General features: G+C 40.9%; 1 protein-coding gene across 10 annotated transcripts in view; it reads left to right on the top strand.

Annotated features, from left to right (window-relative positions):
- dsh (Segment polarity protein dishevelled) overlaps window positions 1–18,859 on the top strand; it is a 184,545-nt gene that overhangs the window by 126,849 nt on the left and 38,837 nt on the right. For all 10 annotated transcript variants that reach the window (XM_071664501.1, XM_071664493.1, XM_071664500.1 and 7 more), the window contains 3 exons: window positions 6,705–6,788; window positions 8,131–8,265; window positions 18,546–18,713. In XM_071664501.1, coding sequence (XP_071520602.1) covers window positions 6,705–6,788; window positions 8,131–8,265; window positions 18,546–18,713 — 387 coding nt within the window. The remainder of the gene's footprint in view (window positions 1–6,704; window positions 6,789–8,130; window positions 8,266–18,545; window positions 18,714–18,859) is intronic.

Below are 18,859 nucleotides of genomic sequence, written 5' to 3'. Positions count from 1 at the left end.
TTTGATGACCACACTAGAGAATCATGTTCTAGTTTTAGCCTTATGTTGGATGTGAACAGCTTGATAAATATTTTTGTATCCATATACTTGAACGTGTTCTAATATTTGCTAGCTGACAGTTGGTCTCCTTAACTGTTTTCCATAACTAATCTCTTAATTTGGGAATGGCATCTGGTTTGGGATGATGCTAGCTTCCAAGTCTTTTTAACACAGAGAATCCTGAATCTTATTTCCTGCTAGATGATAATCATAATAAGGTTTTCTTTCACATTGTTTCATCTTCATTACTTTACATTTTCATGGGTTGAATTACATCAACCATGTACCAGACAAACTTTGTAAGTTGGTGCATTCCTCGATTATTATTTCCCTCATGACATTTGTATGCCCAGCAGACATATTGAGGTAGGAATCCATACCTTCAGACAAGTCATTTAAAAAGATCAAGAAAAGTAATTTTTTCAGAATAGAACCCTGCTGGTCACCTCGACCCATTTGGAGAAGGCCTCTCTGACATATGTCCTTAGCTCTCTTCCACTGAGATAATCTATCCATTGAAGGAATTTCCCCCTTATACCTGCTTGGTGATCCAGCCCCTTTATTGTCCTCCTCTACAGTCTAGGTATGAACAGTTGACCCAGACTCCCTCTTGGTTTGAGACTGAGCTCATTCTCTCATAGAAATCTAAGAGGTTTTTTTACAAGTGGCCTCCTTTTCCCTAAAACTGTGCTTTCTATCACTTACGTAATATCTCATTTGTAGAAAGTCACCCATCTGACTCCTAATTATGTGAGAAAAGATGTTTAAAAACAATAAGAGAATGATGAATAGGTACTTTTTGCTTTAAACTTACATTAGAATTCTCAAGTTTTTGACTTGTAAATGAGTGCAAAGGCTTCAATGTTTGCATACTTCATCTGTCTTTGTGTCTGGACTTAATGTAAACAAACATGGCTTTTCCTCCACCTGTTGAGATTTTAGTGAAGTATTGAGGATTTTTTTCAATTTTTTTCCAATGTTAATTTGACCCCCCTAAAATTTGTAGAAGTCCAGCATCTTGTAAATGTGCCAGCAACATGGAAAAACTATCTGTTAAAGTAAAATTGGTCTTCTAATGTGCTGTGAAAGTGGATGAAATCCTGTCAATAAAGTGCTTTTTTCCTGTGTGATGAAGATCATTGATTTCCTCAATAAATACAGAACAGCATGTAATACTGTATGTGAGAAAATGTCCTGAAATATTAAGATATTGATAAACAGGTAATTTCTGTTGTAAACATGCATCAAATTGTTCAACTTAAGATTTTAGGGTTACATATGAGTGCAAACTAGGGTAGGGGTATGTCATAGATGGCAACTAAAGGGGGTGGGATTGGGGGGCTGAACTGGAAACTGTTCCTTCTTGTATTTTTAATTTCTAAAAAATGGAATAGATGAAGGAGCCTGATGGGGAGTACTCATCCTCCTTGAAGGCCCAGGGTGGGATGTCTAAATGTATGTGGATGTAATCAAGATGAGAAGAAAGGAAAAAAAAATAGGGATTATGTTTGAGGAAAAAAACCTGTATGTTTTGTCTCTAAAGTGAAACAAAGCTTAAGGGTAAATGGGAAGAATGGTTTTAAAATTTGAAAATGCCTTAGGAGTAAAGTTAGGGGTTAATGGGAGGGTAAGAGTTAAGGAAGGGGTAACACTACTCCTGAGGCAGGAGTTATCAGAGTGTGTGAAAGAGTGTAAGGAATTGAGCTTCAAATTGATGAGGAAAAAATGCAAGTGAATTGTGAGAGGTAGGTGATTATTAATGCTTATACACTTAGCCAGGTGAGTTTGAATGGAGAAAAACTGGAGGAAGTGAAGTGTTTTAGATATCTGGGAGTGGATCTGGCAGCGGATGGAACCATGGAAGCGGAAGTGGATCATAGGGTGGGGGAGGGGGCGAAAATTCTGGGGGCCTTGAAGAATGTGTGGAAGTCGAGAACATTATCTCGGAAAGCAAAAATGGGTATGTTTGAAGGAATAGTGGTTCCAACAATGTTGTATGGTTGCGAGGCATGGGCTATGGATAGAGTTGTGCGCAGGAGGATGGATGTGCTGGAAATGAGATGTTTGAGGACAATGTGTGGTGTGAGGTGGTTTGATCGAGTGAGTAACGTAAGGGTAAGAGAGATGTGTGGAAATAAAAAGAGCGTGGTTGAGAGAGCAGAAGAGGGTGTTTTGAAGTGGTTTGGGCACATGGAGAGGATGAGTGAGGAAAGATTGACCAAGAGGATATATGTGTCGGAGGTGGAGGGAGCAAGGAGAAGAGGGAGACCAAATTGGAGGTGGAAAGATGGAGTGAAAAAGATTTTGTGTGATCGGGGCCTGAACATGCAGGAGGGTGAAAGGAGGGCAAGGAATAGAGTGAATTGGAGCGATGTGGTATACCGGGGTTGACGTGCTGTCAGTGGATTGAATCAAGGCATGTGAAGCGTCTGGGGTAAACCATGGAAAGCTGTGTAGGTATGTATATTTGCGTGTGTGGACGTATGTATATACATGTGTATGGGGGGGTTTGGCCATTTCTTTCGTCTGTTTCCTTGCGCTACCTCGCAAACGCGGGAGACAGCGACAAAGTATAAAAAAAAAAAAAAAAAAAAAAAAAAAAAAACAGTCAGAAGAAGAAAGATCATGAAAAGCAATAGCTTTGGGAGCAACTGAGTTAGTCTGTCAGTAATTTTGATGAAAGAGACCAGGAATTAAAGATAGTTGATCTAAATGCAAAGATGAGTAATATGGCAGTTGAGGGTATGGTTATGAGCATTGAGTATTCTGTGATATGAATGGAAATGTTGAACAGCTTGTGCAGTTGCATGCAGAAAAAGGACTAATGATTGGGAATACCTGGTGATTGGGCATTTTTGGATTACGTGATTAAGTAATGAAAGGGTAAGAGAGAAGTGTGGAAATATAAAGAGTGTGGTTGAGAGAGCAGAAAAGGGTGTGTTGAAATGATTTGGACATATGGAGAGAATGAGTGAGGAAAGATGGACAGAGAGGATATATGTTTCAGAGGTGAAGGGAACAAGGAAAAGCAGGAGACCAAGATGGAGGTGGAAGGATGGAGTGAAAAAGAGTTTGAGCAGTCCGGGCCTGAACATACCGGAGGGTGAAAGGCATGCAAGGAATAGAGTGAATTGGAACGATGTGGTATACCAGGGTTGATGTGCTGTCAATGGACTGAACAAGGGCATGTGAAGTGTCTGGGGTAAACCATGGAAAGGTCTGTTGGGCCTTGGTGTGGATAGGAAGCTGTGGTTTTGGTGCATTACATATGACAGCTAGAGACTGAGTGTGAACAAATGTGGCCTTTTTTTTTTGTCTTTTCCTTGCACTACCTTGCTGAAACAGGGAGTAGTGATGCTGTTTCCTGTGGGGCAGGGTAGCACCAGGAATGGATGAAGGCAAGCAAGTATGAATATGTACATGCGTTTATATGTATATGGCTGTGTATTTATATGTTGATATGTATATGTATGTAAATGTGTATGTATGGGCATTTATGTACATATATGTGTATATGAGTGGATGGGCCATTCTTTGTCTGTTTCCTTGCATTACCTCGTTGGCATAGGAAACCGATTATGTATGATAAAAAATGAATGCAAATTTTGTAGTTGTGCAACAAAGAGATTTGGAGGGAATGTGCTGATATGGGCACCTGGTTGGATGCCTGATCATTACCTTGCAGAAGGTAGGATGAAGATTTGTTGAGGCTTTTGGAAAGTAGGAAATGTTATGGGTGGGAAGAGAGTGGGGAGAGTGAGTGAGCTTGGAGAAGAGACTTGTGCCGAGAAATACCAGGAAGAATTGAGTGTAGAATGGCAAATGGTGAGAGTGAATGAAACTAGGGGAGTTGACAAAGAATGGGAGCTATTTAGGGAACTAGTGCTGGCATATATGAGAGACGCATGTGGCGTGCATAAGGTGGGAGATGGGCAGGTTAGCAAGGATGGTGAGTGGTGGAATGAAGTGAAGTTTCTCATGAAAAAGAAAAAGAGAGGTAGATGGGCTGTACTTAAAGGAAAGGGAAGGAATGCAAACAATTGGGAGATGGATAAAAGAAAGCAACAGGAAGTCAAGAGGAGGGTGCAGTGGTTGAAAAAGAGGGCAAATGAGAGTTGGGGTGATTGAGCATCAATAAACTAAAGTGAGAATAAGATGTCAGGTGGTATATGAAATGAGAGAGTCATGGGAAGTAGTTTGGTGAAGAGAAAAGATGTGGTGAAAGCCTTGTTTAAGATGAAATATGGCAAGGCATTGCTGTTGAATTTCTAATGAAAGTTGTTGACTTTCGTTGATTGTTGTTAGGATTTTCAGCGTATGTATGTATCATAAGGTGCCTGAGGATTAGCTGAATGCATGTATAGTCCTATTGGATTAAGGTAAGAGTGATAAAGGTGACTGATTGAATCACAGTGGTATAAATTTGTTGAGTGTACCTGTTAAGTGGTATGGGAAAGTAGTGACTTAGAGGGTGATGACATGTACAGAGTATCATTTGTATGTTGCATTTTTGGATCTGTAGCAAGCATTTGATACAGTTGATGCAGATACCATGAGGAATGTGTACATGCTGGAAGACAGGAGAGAGAGTGGTTCCAGATGAAAATTGGTCTATAGCAGGGGTATGTGAGGTCATCATGGCTGTTTAATTTGTTTATGGACAGGTTGGTGAGGGAGGTAAATGCAAGAATATTGGAGAGAAGGGGTGAGTATGCAGTCTGTAGTGGATGAGAGGCCTGGGAAGAGAGTCATTTGTTTTTTGCTGAAGACACAACACTGATGGCAGATTTGAGTGAGAAACTGCAGAAGTTTATGAATTAGTTAGGAAGAGTGTGTGAAAGGAAGAATTGAGAGTAAATGTAAATGATATCTAGGCTATTAAGTTTTGTTGGGTAGAGGGGGTGGTTAGGTAGGGTGTGAGTTTGAGTGGAGAAAATTTGAAGGAAATGAAGTTTGGTAGATACCCAGGAGTGGACTTGACAGCTTATAGAACTATGGAATAGTAAGCGAGTCATAAGGTGGTTGAGGGGGCAGAGGAGGTTGTTATCTGGGAGGGCAAAAATGTGAATGTTTGAAATTGTGGTACTCCCAACAATATTGTATGGCTGTGAGGCATAGGATATAGATAAGAATGTGCAGAGGAGGGTGGATCTATTGGAAATTTGATATTTGAGGACAGTATGTAATGTTGGGTGGTTTGATCGAGTAAGTAATAAAAGGGTAAGAGAGATATTGTAATAAAAAGAGCATGGTTGAAAGAGCTGAAGAGGGTGTGCTGAAATGTTTTGGACATAGGGAGAGAATGAGTGAGGAGAGTTTGACAAAGATGATATATGTGTTGGAGGGAATAGGGAGAAAGGGGAGGCCAAATTGGAGTTGATGGATGAAGTGAAAAATAATTTAAGTGGTTGGGGCCGGAACATACAGGAGGGTGAAAGTCATGCATAGCATAGTGTGAATTGGAATGATTCAGTATACAGGGGTGGATGTGCTGTCGATGAACTGAACCAGGGATGTGCAGTGGATAGGGGAACCATGGAAAGGTCTATGGACCCTGCTTGTGGATATGGGCTGCAGTTTTAATGCATTACACATGGCGGCTAGGGAATGGATGTGGGCACATGCAGGCCTTTCATCTTATTTTCCTGGTGCTGACATGGGAAACGATGATCAAGTATGAAAAAAATGAGTGCAAACGCAGAGGAATTTGCATTGGATTCACCTATTCATGCATCCTGATTTATTGTAAGCAAACACGGCACGTTAGCACTCAAATGCTCTCCGCCTGCTTTCAAAGTGGTTGCTCAACTTTGGGATGTTTTAGAATACAGGTCCAAGTCTATTTTTTTGCATGAAATATGCCCAAAGCTCACCCTGCTGCTTAGAATAAAGGGTAGCTTATGTTTGAGTGAATGCAGTACAGAACAGCTGCTTCTAAGAAAAATTGACTGATATATGCAAGACCCCCAAATTTTAGGAAGCAGCTTTTTTGTGTTTATTGTGGGTAATTACCAAGTTAGAGTATGGGACACATCGGTGTCTGACATGTTTATGTTCTAATGTGGTTGATTTGTAGTGTTTTGAAATGTAATGAAGCAAGTTGAGTGAGGTTAAAAAGTTATTGGTAGAAATGTTGTTTTTGCATTTTTTGATTTAAACAAGTTTTGTTAAATGCAAGCAGTTGTGTACTTGGGTCACTTAATAAAATAGCTGGCTGAAGTATGATCTTTTGTTTGGTTAATAGCACATAGGGTTAGAGATGGTCATAACCAACACATTTCTTGTATGATTTGGGAAAGTCACTTACAGTTAAGGGAAGGGAAGCATCATGTGCAGTATAGATGGATTTGTCATGTTTTCTTTTTGTAAACATTCATCATTATGAAGTATGTTACAGTCTATTTGAGTGTTTATTTTTACCTTTTAGGTTAAAATCTTCAAACTACAGCCAGTATGTAATTTGGTACTTGCAGCATGTTGTCAGTTTCTTGTGTTTGCTGAGTAATAAAGATGTATAGAATACATCTGTGAATCAGTGAGTGAATTATAATTCTTTTTCTGTTTGCTGAGTTTGCATTTGATTGAGATGGTTGTTAACCCCCACAGCATGAATGTAATAAGAAGTGTGTTGCAGTAAAAGTAAGCTATAATGTTGCTTTTGACAGGTGAGTTTCCTGGTCGCCCACCATCAGTCAGCACCCTCACCTCTACAAGCTCCTCCATCACTTCCAGTATCCCTGAATCGGAAAGTAAGCTCATCAGTTTATCTTCTTTTTATGTTTTCCTTGTTCTTGTGAATGTGTTCAATCTTTTTTTCACCGGGAAACAAATAGTAAGTCCGACTTTTTTTCAAGCATTATTTGTTGCTTTATTTGTCCTAGTTCTAGAATGTGTCCAGTCTTTCTGTATGTGTACATATCTTGCACATTTTTGGCATTTATGAGATTTTCAACTCAGATTTTTCATGTAATTGTTTCTTCATGATAGAAGTCCTCTGATATGATGGACTGATGTACTAGAGGAAAGAATATTGTCGTAAGTGATGCTGCACTTGCATGACAGAGGGCAGGACCCACCCATGCACATGTTTCATGATATGTCAGCCTGATAAGAAACCTTGTTCACTGCTTCACTGCTGAAATTTTGGCTTAGTCATGTTCACTGCAGGTTTACTGTGACTTCAAGACTCATCTAGTATCTGTTCTTTCTGTTGGCTTGGCAGTGACTAATGCCCACACAGCAGTATTAAAATGTGAGCTTCCTGAGATCTGGTTACATTTTGCTTTTCAAAGGCATATCTTTAATGGCTGAATCAATTGTATAGACTTGAAAAATGATCACTGGAATATTGCTTTCATAAAGCTTTCATTTCAGTGTTGGAATTTAAAGGCCAGTTGCATGGTCATCACTGGTGATCCAGCTGTAAAGACAAGTGGAGTTTTAAACCTTAGATGGTGGGATTGTTTCAAAAATGCCATCACCATCTGTGTGAAAGAATGGAAGGTAAATGCAAATGTTTTGGAGAGAGGGGAAAGTATGCAGTCTGTGAGGGGTGAGATGGCCAGAAAAGTAAGTCAGTTGTTTGCTGATGATACTGCACATGTGGATAAGTTCATGACTGAATTTGAAAGAATGTGTCAAAAGAGGAAGTTGAATAAATGAATCCCTGCTGCTGGGTTGCTTAAACTGTACATGCAGTTATTATCTGAAATGAATATCACTGACACATTTTCTGTATTTAACATTTTATGATCATCATCATTTCATGTTCCTTAGGGTGGATCAGTAGATTTTACCTCTCATGTCACTCATACTAAATCCTCAGTTCATGTCCAGTGTGTTAAAATGAAACTTTAACTTATGATTTGTCTTTGCTGCTCCTTATTTTTGCTTAGCACAAGAAGTTGATTATCCTCACTTAAATTGTATGTGGAAATATCCTTCTGGTAGTAGTTCATGGCTGTCTGTTTTTTTTATTGTACATCAGATTGATTGAAAGATACACCCTATCTATACTTAGATTATGGCATTATGTTGGTACATTATGATGGAATTCTTTTTATAGTCTCTGATAACTTGTGTAACTTTCAGGACCATATGAAGAAATGAAGCTAACAGTGAATACACCAATGGACACTATAGTCCGAACTATGGCAGCTCCTGATTCTGGTTTAGAGATCAGGGACCGTATGTGGCTCAAGATTACTATACCCAATGCGTTTATTGGTAAGTATTTTTAAAGGTTTTCATAGTATAACCTTTAAGATGAGAATTTGGTAAGTAATTTTTTGCATGTTCTGTATATACCTTTGGTGCTATCTCCTTTGGGGACTTCCTCAAGTAGGTGGCTGTGGCAAAAGAATCTCAATAACTGATGAATTCCAGGGACACTTCTTATCCTTTAGTGCCTCACCCGTAAGAGGCCACTGGCAGTATTGCCCCTGCCTAATGTTCCAACCTGTTACTACTACTACCACCAAGCACTCCCACCTAATGTTCCTACCTACTGCTAACTGATGCTCTTGTCTAATGTTCCTACCTACTACTACTACTACCTTATGCTCCTGTCTAATGATCCTGTTTACTTATTCTGTCTATTGCTCCTGCCACTTTGCTGAAAGGCAGGGCCATTGCATAGTGCTCATCATACACTGCAGGACAATCTAGAGTACAAAGAATGAGTTGTGTGAGTTAAGTGTTGTTAAGCGTTATATGTGTGACAAGGAGAGATTGTATTTTTTGGACAGAACTCCCTAAAGGGGGTGGCCACAGCAAAAGAGTCTCTAGTGCAGTGTTTTCATTGGCTTCTTCATGATATTCCTACTAACTAATTCTAACTAATGTGATTACCTAATGTTCCTCTCTAATGTTATAACCCGCTACTTTTACCTAATGTTCCAGCTAATCCTTCTACTGAATATTTTTTTCTTAAAGCTCCTGTCTAATGTCCCTATTGACTACATCTGTCTATTGCCCTTACCATTTTGCCTAAAGCAGGGCTAAACCAAAGCACTTACTGCTGAAAAATATAGAGTTACGAAGAATGAATTATGGAAGTTAAATATTGTCAGGTGTTATTTGTAAAAAGGAGACTTTTTTTATGTTGGAGGGCTCTAGTCAAGGACAAAAGTCCACATCAAGCACAGACCTTATTTGAAACATGGAGAGGTTTATGAAAGAGAAAAAGAGACACATAAAAGTATTTACCTGTCTTTTAAGATGTGTCAAGTCATAGTTGTTGGGAAAGAATGAGAAAGTACAGAGCTCCAAAGCTACGAGGTTTAGGGAGAGTAACATTTATCAAGACTGCCCATGCCTGGAGTTATGCTTCAACTTGTGACAAATTTGAAAAATAATTACCTTTATGTTCCTAATGTCTGAAAGAATATTTTCTTTTAGTGAAAGTATATCATCATAAAAAGATTACCTTTTATGTTCTTGATGTCTGAAAGAATATTTTCTTTTAATGAAAGTCATTTACTTTTTATTTATTTTTTTTTCTTTTTTATTATACTTTGTCGCTGTCTCCCGCGTTTGCGAGGTAGCGCAAGGAAACAGACGAAAGAAATGGCCCAACCCCCCCCCCCCCCATACACATGTATATACATACGTCCACACACGCAAATATACATACCTACACAGCTTTCCATGGTTTACCCCAGACGCTTCACATGCCTTGATTCAATCCACTGACAGCACGTCAACCCCGGTATACCACATCGCTCCAATTCACTCTATTCCTTGCCCTCCTTTCACCCTCCTGCATGTTCAGGCCCCGATCACACAAAATCTTTTTCACTCCATCTTTCCACCTCCAATTTGGTCTCCCTCTTCTCCTCGTTCCCTCCACCTCCGACACATATATCTTCTTGGTCAATCTTTCCTCACTCATCCTCTCCATGTGCCCAAACCACTTCAAAACACCCTCTTCTGCTCTCTCAACCACGCTCTTTTTATTTCCACACATCTCTCTTACCCTTGCGTTACTCACTCGATCAAACCACCTCACACCACACATTGTCCTCAAACATCTCATTTCCAGCACATCCATCCTCCTGCGCACAACTCTATCCATAGCCCACGCCTCGCAACCATACAACATTGTTGGAACCACTATTCCTTCAAACATACCCATTTTTGCTTTCCGAGATAATGTTCTCGACTTCCACACATTCTTCAAGGCCCCCAGGATTTTCGCCCCCTCCCCCACCCTATGATCCACTTCCGCTTCCATGGTTCCATCCGCTGCCAGATCCACTCCCAGATATCTAAAACACTTTACTTCCTCCAGTTTTTCTCCATTCAAACTCACCTCCCAATTGACTTGACCCTCAACCCTACTGTACCTAGTAACCTTGCTCTTATTCACATTTACTCTTAACTTTCTTCTTCCACACACTTTTCCAAACTCAGTCACCAGCTTCTGCAGTTTCTCACATGAATCAGCCACCAGCACTGTATCATCAGCGAACAACAACTGACTCACTTCCCAAGCTCTCTCATCCCCAACAGACTTCATACTTGCCCCTCTTTCCAAAACTCTTGCATTCACCTCCCTAACAACCCCATCCATAAACAAATTAAACAACCATGGAGACATCACACACCCCTGCCGCAAACCTACATTCACTGAGAACCAATCACTTTCCTCTCTTCCTACACGTACACATGCCTTACATCCTCGATAAAAACTTTTCACTGCTTCTAACAACTTTCCTCCCACACCATATATTCTTAATACCTTCCACAGAGCATCTCTATCAACTCTATCATATGCCTTCTCCAGATCCATAAATGCTACATACAAATCCATTTGCTTTTCTAAGTATTTCTCACATACATTCTTCAAAGCAAACACCTGATCCACACATCCTCTACCACTTCTGAAACCACACTGCTCTTCCCCAGTCTGATGCTCTGTACATGCCTTCACCCTCTCAATCAATACCCTCCCATATAATTTACCAGGAATACTCAACAAACTTTTACCTCTGTAATTTGAGCACTCACTCTTATCCCCTTTGCCTTTGTACAGTGGCACTATGCACGCATTCCGCCAATCCTCAGGCACCTCACCATGAGTCATACATACATTAAATAACCTTACCAACCAGTCAACAATACAGTCACCCCCTTTTTTAATAAATTCCACTGCAATACCATCCAAACCTGCTGCCTTGCCGGCTTTCATCTTCCGCAAAGCTTTTACTACCTCTTCTCTGTTTACCAAATCATTTTCCCTAACCCTCTCACTTTGCACACCACCTTGACCAAAACACCCTATATCTGCCACTCTATCATCAAACACATTCAACAAACCTTCAAAATACTCACTCCATCTCCTTCTCACATCACCACTACTTGTTTTCACCTCCCCATTTGCGCCCTTCACTGAAGTTCCCATTTGCTCCCTTGTCTTACGCACTTTATTTACCTCCTTCCAGAACATCTTTTTATTCTCCCTAAAATTTAATGATACTCTCTCACCCCAACTCTCATTTGCCCTTTTTTTCACCTCTTGCACCTTTCTCTTGACCTCCTGTCTCTTTCTTTTATACATCTCCCACTCAATTGCATTTTTTCCCTGCAAAATCGTCCAAATGCCTCTCTCTTCTCTTTCACTAATACTCTTACTTCTTCATCCCACCACTCACTACCCTTTCTAATCAACCCACCTCCCACTCTTCTCATGCCACAAGCATCTTTTGCGCAATCCATCACTGATTCCCTAAATACATCCCATTCCTCCCCCACTCCCCTTACTTCCATTGTTCTCACCTTTTTCCATTCTGTACTCAGTCTCTCCTGGTACTTCCTCACACAGGTCTCCTTCTCAAGCTCACTTACTCTCACCACCCTCTTCACCCCAACATTCACTCTTCTTTTCTGAAAACCCATACAAATCTTCACATTAATGTTGTCTCCCGCGTTAGCGAGGTAGCGCAAGGAAACAGACGAAAGAATGGCCCAACCCACCCACATACACATTTATGTATATGAATGCCCACATATGCACATATACATACCTATACATTTCAATTTTTTTTTTTTTTTTTTTTATACCTCGTTGCTGTCTCCCGCGTTTGCGAGGTAGCGCAAGGAAACAGACGAAAGAAATGGCCCAACCCCCCCCATACACATGTACATACACACGTCCACACACGCAAATATACATACCTACACAGCTTTCCATGGTTTACCCCGGACGCTTCACATGCCTTGATTCAATCCACTGACAGCACGTCAACCCCTGTATACCACATCGCTCCAATTCACTCTATTCCTTGCCCTCCTTTCACCCTCCTGCATGTTCAGGCCCCGATCACACAAAATCCTTTTCACTCCATCTTTCCACCTCCAATTTGGTCTCCCTCTTCTCCTCGTTCCCTCCACCTCCGACACATATATCCTCTTGGTCAATCTTTCCTCACTCATTCTCTCCATGTGCCCAAACCATTTCAAAACACCCTCTTCTGCTCTCTCAACCACGCTCTTTTTATTTCCACACATCTCTCTTACCCTTACGTTACTTACTCGATCAAACCACCTCACACCACACATTGTCCTCAAACATCTCATTTCCAGCACATCCATCCTCCTGCGCACACCTCTATCCATAGCCCACGCCTCGCAACCATACAACATTGTTGGAACCACTATTCCTTCAAACATACCCATTTTTGCTTTCCGGGATAATGTTCTCGACTTCCACACATTTTTCAAGGCTCCCAAAATTTTCGCCCCCTCCCCCACCCTATGATCCACTTCCGCTTCCATGGTTCCATCCGCTGACAGATCCACTCCCAGGTATCTAAAACACTTCACTTCCTCCAGTTTTTCTCCATTCAAACTCACCTCCCAATTGACTTGACCCTCAACCCTACTGTACCTAATAACCTTGCTCTTATTCACATTTACTCTTAACTTTCTTCTTCCACACACTTTACCAAACTCAGTCACCAGCTTCTGCAGTTTCTCACATGAATCCGCCACCAGCGCTGTATCATCAGCGAACAACAACTGACTCACTTCCCAAGCTCTCTCATCCCCAACAGACTTCATACTTGCCCCTCTTTCCAAGACTCTTGCATTTACCTCCCTAACAACCCCATCCATAAACAAATTAAACAACCATGGAGACATCACACACCCCTGCCGCAAACCTACATTCACTGAGAACCAATCACTTTCCTCTCTTCCTACACGTACACATGCCTTACATCCTCGATAAAAACTTTTCACTGCTTCTAACAACTTGCCTCCCACACCATATATTCTTAATACCTTCCACAGAGCATCTCTATCAACTCTATCATATGCCTTCTCCAGATCCATAAATGCTACATACAAATCCATTTGCTTTTCTAAGTATTTCTCACATACATTCTTCAAAGGAAACATTTCAATTTACACTAACATATACATACACAAGCATATACATATATACACATGTACATATTCATACATGCTGCCTTCACTCATTCCTGCCACCACCCTACCACACATGAAATGACACCCCCTCCCCCCGCGTGCACGTGGGGTAGCGCTAGGAAAAGACAACAAAGGCCACATTCGTTCACACCCAGTCTCTAGCTGTCTTATGTAATGCACCGAAACCACAGCTCCCTTTCCACATCCAGGCCCCACAAAATTTTCCATGGTTTACCCCTGTCGCTTCACATGCCCTGGTTCAGTCCATTGACAGCATGTCAACCCCGGTATGCCACATCATTCCAGTTCACTCTGTTCCTTACACGCCTTTCACCCTCCTGCATGTTCAGGCCCTGATCGCTCAAAATCTTTTTCACTCCATCCTTCCACCTCCAATTTGGTCTCCCATTACTTGTTCCCTCCACCTACATATATCCTCTTTGTCAATCTTTCCTCACTCATTCTCTCCAGTGACCAAACCATTTCAATACACCCTCATCTGCTCTCTCAACCACGCACTTTTTATTAGCACACATCTCTCTTACCCTTTCATTACTTACTCAATCAAACCACCTCACACCACATATTGTCCTCAAACATCTCATTTCCAGCACATCCACCCTCCTCTGCACAACCCTATCTATTGCCCATGCCTCACAACCATATAACATTGTTGTAACCAATATTCCTTCAAACATACCCATTTTTGCTCTCCAAGATAACATTCTCGGCTTCCACACATTCTTCGACACTCCCAGCACCTTTGCCCCCTCCTCCACCCTGTGACTCACTTCTGCTTCCATGGTTCCATCTGCTGCCAAATCCACTCCCAGATATCTAAAACACTTCAGTTCCTCCAGTTACTGAACTTAATAACCTTGCTTTTATTCACATTTACTCTCAGCTTTCTTCTTTCACACACTTTACCAAGTGTCCTCAAACATCTCATTTCCAGCACATCCACCCTCCTCTGCACAACCCTATCTATTGCCCATGCCTCACAACCATATAACATTGTTGTAACCAATATTCCTTCATACATACCCATTTTTGCTCTCCAAGATAACATTCTCGGCTTCCACACATTCTTCGACGCTCCCAGCACCTTTGCCCCCTCCTCCACCCTGTGACTCACTTCTGCTTCCATGGTTCCATCTGCTGCCAAATCCACTCCCAGATATCTAAAACACTTCAGTTCCTCCAGTTACTGAACTTAATAACCTTGCTCTTATTCACATTTACTCTCAGCCTTCTTCTTTCACACACTTTACCAAACTCAATCTCCAACTTTGGCAGTTTCTCACCCGAATCAACCACCAGCACTGTATCATCAGAGAACAACAACTGACTCACTTCCGAAGCCCTCTCATCCACAACAGACTGCATACTTGCCCCTCTCTCCAAAACTGTTGCATTCACCTCCCTAATAACCTTAACAACTCCTTGACAATCACTTTCCTCTCTTCCTACTCTTACACATGCCTTACATCCTTGATAAAAACTTTTCACTGCTTCTAACAGCTTACCTCCCTCACCATATACTCTTAATACCTTCACAGAGCATCTCTATCAACTCTATCATATGCCTTCTCCAGATCCATAAATGCTACATACAAATCCGTCTGCTTTTCTAAGTATTTCTCACATACATTCTTCAAAGCAAACACCTGACCCACACATCCTCCACCACTTCTGAAATCACACTGCTCCTCCCCAATCTGGTGCTCTGTACATTCCTTGATCTTCTCAATCAGTACCCTGCCATATAATTTCCCAGGAATACTCAACAAACTTATACCCTTTGCCTTAGTACAGAGGCACTATACATGCATTCTGCCAATCCTTAGGCACTTCACCATGAACCATACATACATTGAATATACTCACCAACCAGTCAACAACACAGTCACCCCCTTTTTTTAGTAATTTCCACTGCAATGCCATCCAAACCTGCCGCCTTACTGGCTTTCATCTTCCGCAAAGCTTTCACTACCTCTTCTCTGTTTACCAAATCATTTTCCATGACCCCTTCACTTTGCACACCACCTCAAGCAGAACACCCAGTATCTGCCATTCTTATCATCAAACACATTCAACAAACCTTCGAAATACTCACTCCATCTCCCTCTCACTTCACTACTACTTGTTATTACCTCCCCATTTGCCCCCTTCACCGATGTTCCCATTTGTTCTCTTGTCTTAAGCACTTTATTTACCTCCTTCCAAAACAAATTTAATGATACTCTCTTACCCCAACTCTCATTTGCCCACAATTTCACCTCTTGTACCTTTCTCTTGACCTCTTGCCTCTTTCTTTTATACATCTCACAGTCATTTGCACTATTTCCCTGCAAAAGTTGTCCAAATGCCTCTCTCTTTTCTTTTACTAACAATCTTACTTCTTCATCCCACCACTCACTACCCTTTCTAATCTTCCCACCTCCCACCTTTCTCATGCCACAGGCATCTTTTGCACAAGCCATCACTGCTTCCCTAAATACATCCCATTCCAACCCCACTCCCCTTATGTCATTTGGTCTCACCTTTTTCCATTCTGCACTCCATCTCTCCTGGTACTTCCTCACACAAGACTCCTTTCCAAGCTCACTTACTCTCACTACTCTCTTCACCCCAACATTCTCTCTTCTTTCCTGAAAACCTCTACATATCTTCACCTTCGCTTCCACTGAACACCCCATGGACACCAGTTATATCCCCCAGTTGCCTCTCTCAGCACATTAACATCCAAAAGTCCCTCTTTCGCGTACCTGTCAATTAAAACGTAATCCAATAACGCTCTCTGCCCATCTCTCTTACTTACATACGTATACTTATGTATATCTCTCTTTTTAAACCAGGTATTCCTAATCACCAGTCCTTTTTCAGTTCACAAATCTACAAGCTCTTCACCATTTCCATTTACAACACTGAACACCAATTATACCCTCATCTGCCACACTACTCACCTTTGCGTTCAAATCACCCATCACTATAACCCAGTCTCGTGCATCAAAGCTGCTAACACACTCACTCAGCTGCTCCCAAAACACTTGCTTCTCATGATGTTTCTTCTCATGACCAAGCGCATAGGCTCCAATAATCTCTCTCCATCCACTTTCAGTTTTACCCATATCAATCTAGAGATTACTTTCTTGCACTATATGACATACCCCCACAATTCCTGCTTCAGTAGTGCTACTCCTTCCTTTGCTCTTGTCCTCTCACCAACCCTTGACTTTACTCCCAAGATTTTCCCAAACCACTCTTCCCCTTTACCCTTGAGCATCGTTTCACTCAGAGCCAAAACATCCAGGTTCCTTTCCCCAAACATACTACCTATCTCTCCTTTCTTTTCATCTTGGTTACATCCACACACATTTAGATACCCCAATCTTAGCCTTCGAGGAGGATAAGCACTCCACGCATGACTCCTTCTGCTGTTTCCCCTTTTAGAAAGTTAAAATGAAAGTATATCATCATAATTTGAGATCTTTTTATACTAACCATGCATATTTTAATGACGTTAGTGCAAAACATCATGTGATATATATAGCCTACAAACTGGTAGAAGGCAGTAGTTTGTGTTCATTATTACCCAGTTATTTACTGCATTCATAGTTAATGCAGGTATTTTGGTGTTTCTGAAGAAATGTTAAAGATACACATGATAGTAGAGATGATTCATAGGGTGATGTTGATAACTATAATGCCCTCAGTCCACCCAATCCCCCTCCAGCAGCACTTAAAGCCCTCACCTCTTTTTTTTAGTACAGGACCTTTTTCAGTAGGTTTCCTGTAAGTATCATCTAAATCACAATATGACAGAGTATGGTGCCATGTGTGGGTGGTAAACTAAGGATTAGTTTGGGAAAACCTTTGGTCAAGATTATGACCCCCTTTATGATTTTGGTTTCAATAGTTCAACTTATAATAGGGTTGACTTGGGTCATACACATACGCTATAATGAACCAGTTGAATAATGTGAAAGACCTTGAAGTAATAATGTCTCACGACCTAATCTTCAGTGAACACAACAAAAGAGTGGTTGCCTTGTGCAAGAGGATGGTTGGCTGACTCCTGCATACCCTCAAGATAAGGGAAGAAGAATTAATGATATTATGCAGGGCACTAATTCTTTCATGAATTGAATATTATTGTGTTCTAAAATCACTGTACCCATTGGACAGAATTGCAGATTTAGAAAAAGGCCTGAGATATATCACAGCCCATATTAATGTTGTAATGGGATTAAATTACTGGAATTGACTGAAATCCCAGAGGTTATGCTCCTTGGAACACAGACAAGAGAGGTTTGTCATCATACATTCCTGGAAAATCCTAGAATGTATGGTTTCCAACTTATATTTGGAAATAACATCCCACTGGCATGACAGGTATAGGAAACTTTGTAGAATACTCCCTCTCAAATACAAAGTTGTTATATTAACAGAAAGAGAGAACTTCTTAAACATCTGGGGTCCAAAACTCTTCAACACCTTGCTTTCTATCCTCAGAAATGGCATGGGATGCTTGGAAGACAAATTCAGGTGTGTTTTGGACAAAGCAGATAAACTAGACTAGCCAACCTTTGAGGTCTATGTAGGCCTGAAGGCTGTGGCTTCCAACAGCCTGGGCCCAGGTATTCACAAGGGTCCATGAATGTAATCCTGTCATGAGTTGAGGTCTGGTGTATGCTTAGCCAGCTAGATATATGGCCATCATCATTTTTTTTTTTCGTCTCTAGCTACATATCCTTTAGCTTCTTTCAAACTAGAAAGGCAGTAGGTAGAAATGTTTAGGTGTGAGCGTTAGTAGAAGTAGTAGTTTGGAACATTATGTAATGCTCTAGAATTGCCCTCTGTCCGTGGCCTGTTAAGGTTGATTGGTTAAAAGACTAAGAAGTGGCACTGGAGTTCATGAGTTAGAGACTTTTGACTGCCTTGAATTTAAGGATCTTCATGCATACTCAGAAATGTTACTGTTTGCTATATTTAATGAGGTATTAGAGGTTATTGCTGTGTGCAGTATTACAATTTATTCTGTTGCTAACTCTTTGCTTGCATAACCTTTGTAGGTGCAGATGTAGTTGACTGGTTGCATCAGAGAGTGGATGGCTTCCAAGATCGGAGGGAAGCACGCAAATATGCAGCACAGATGCTCAAGGCAGGTTATATTAGACACACCGTAAATAAAAAGGACTTCTCTGAACAATGCTACTATGTTTTTGGTGATCTTTGTGCAAGTAAGTGATTTTGTGTGTTTTGATTCTTGTCCTGTTGATTGTAGAATCATGAAAATTTTTGTTTTGTGTTTTTAGAAAATTGTTTTAGCAAAATAGTAACAAGGGTCGAGAACTTATTGCACTGTATTGATTAAGAGGGTGATGTC

Source organism: Panulirus ornatus, chromosome 9 (assembly GCF_036320965.1).
Source record: "Panulirus ornatus isolate Po-2019 chromosome 9, ASM3632096v1, whole genome shotgun sequence".
In the NCBI taxonomy this organism is placed as follows: Eukaryota; Metazoa; Arthropoda; class Malacostraca; order Decapoda; family Palinuridae; genus Panulirus; species Panulirus ornatus.
This window is presented reverse-complemented; position numbering and strand designations above follow the sequence as displayed.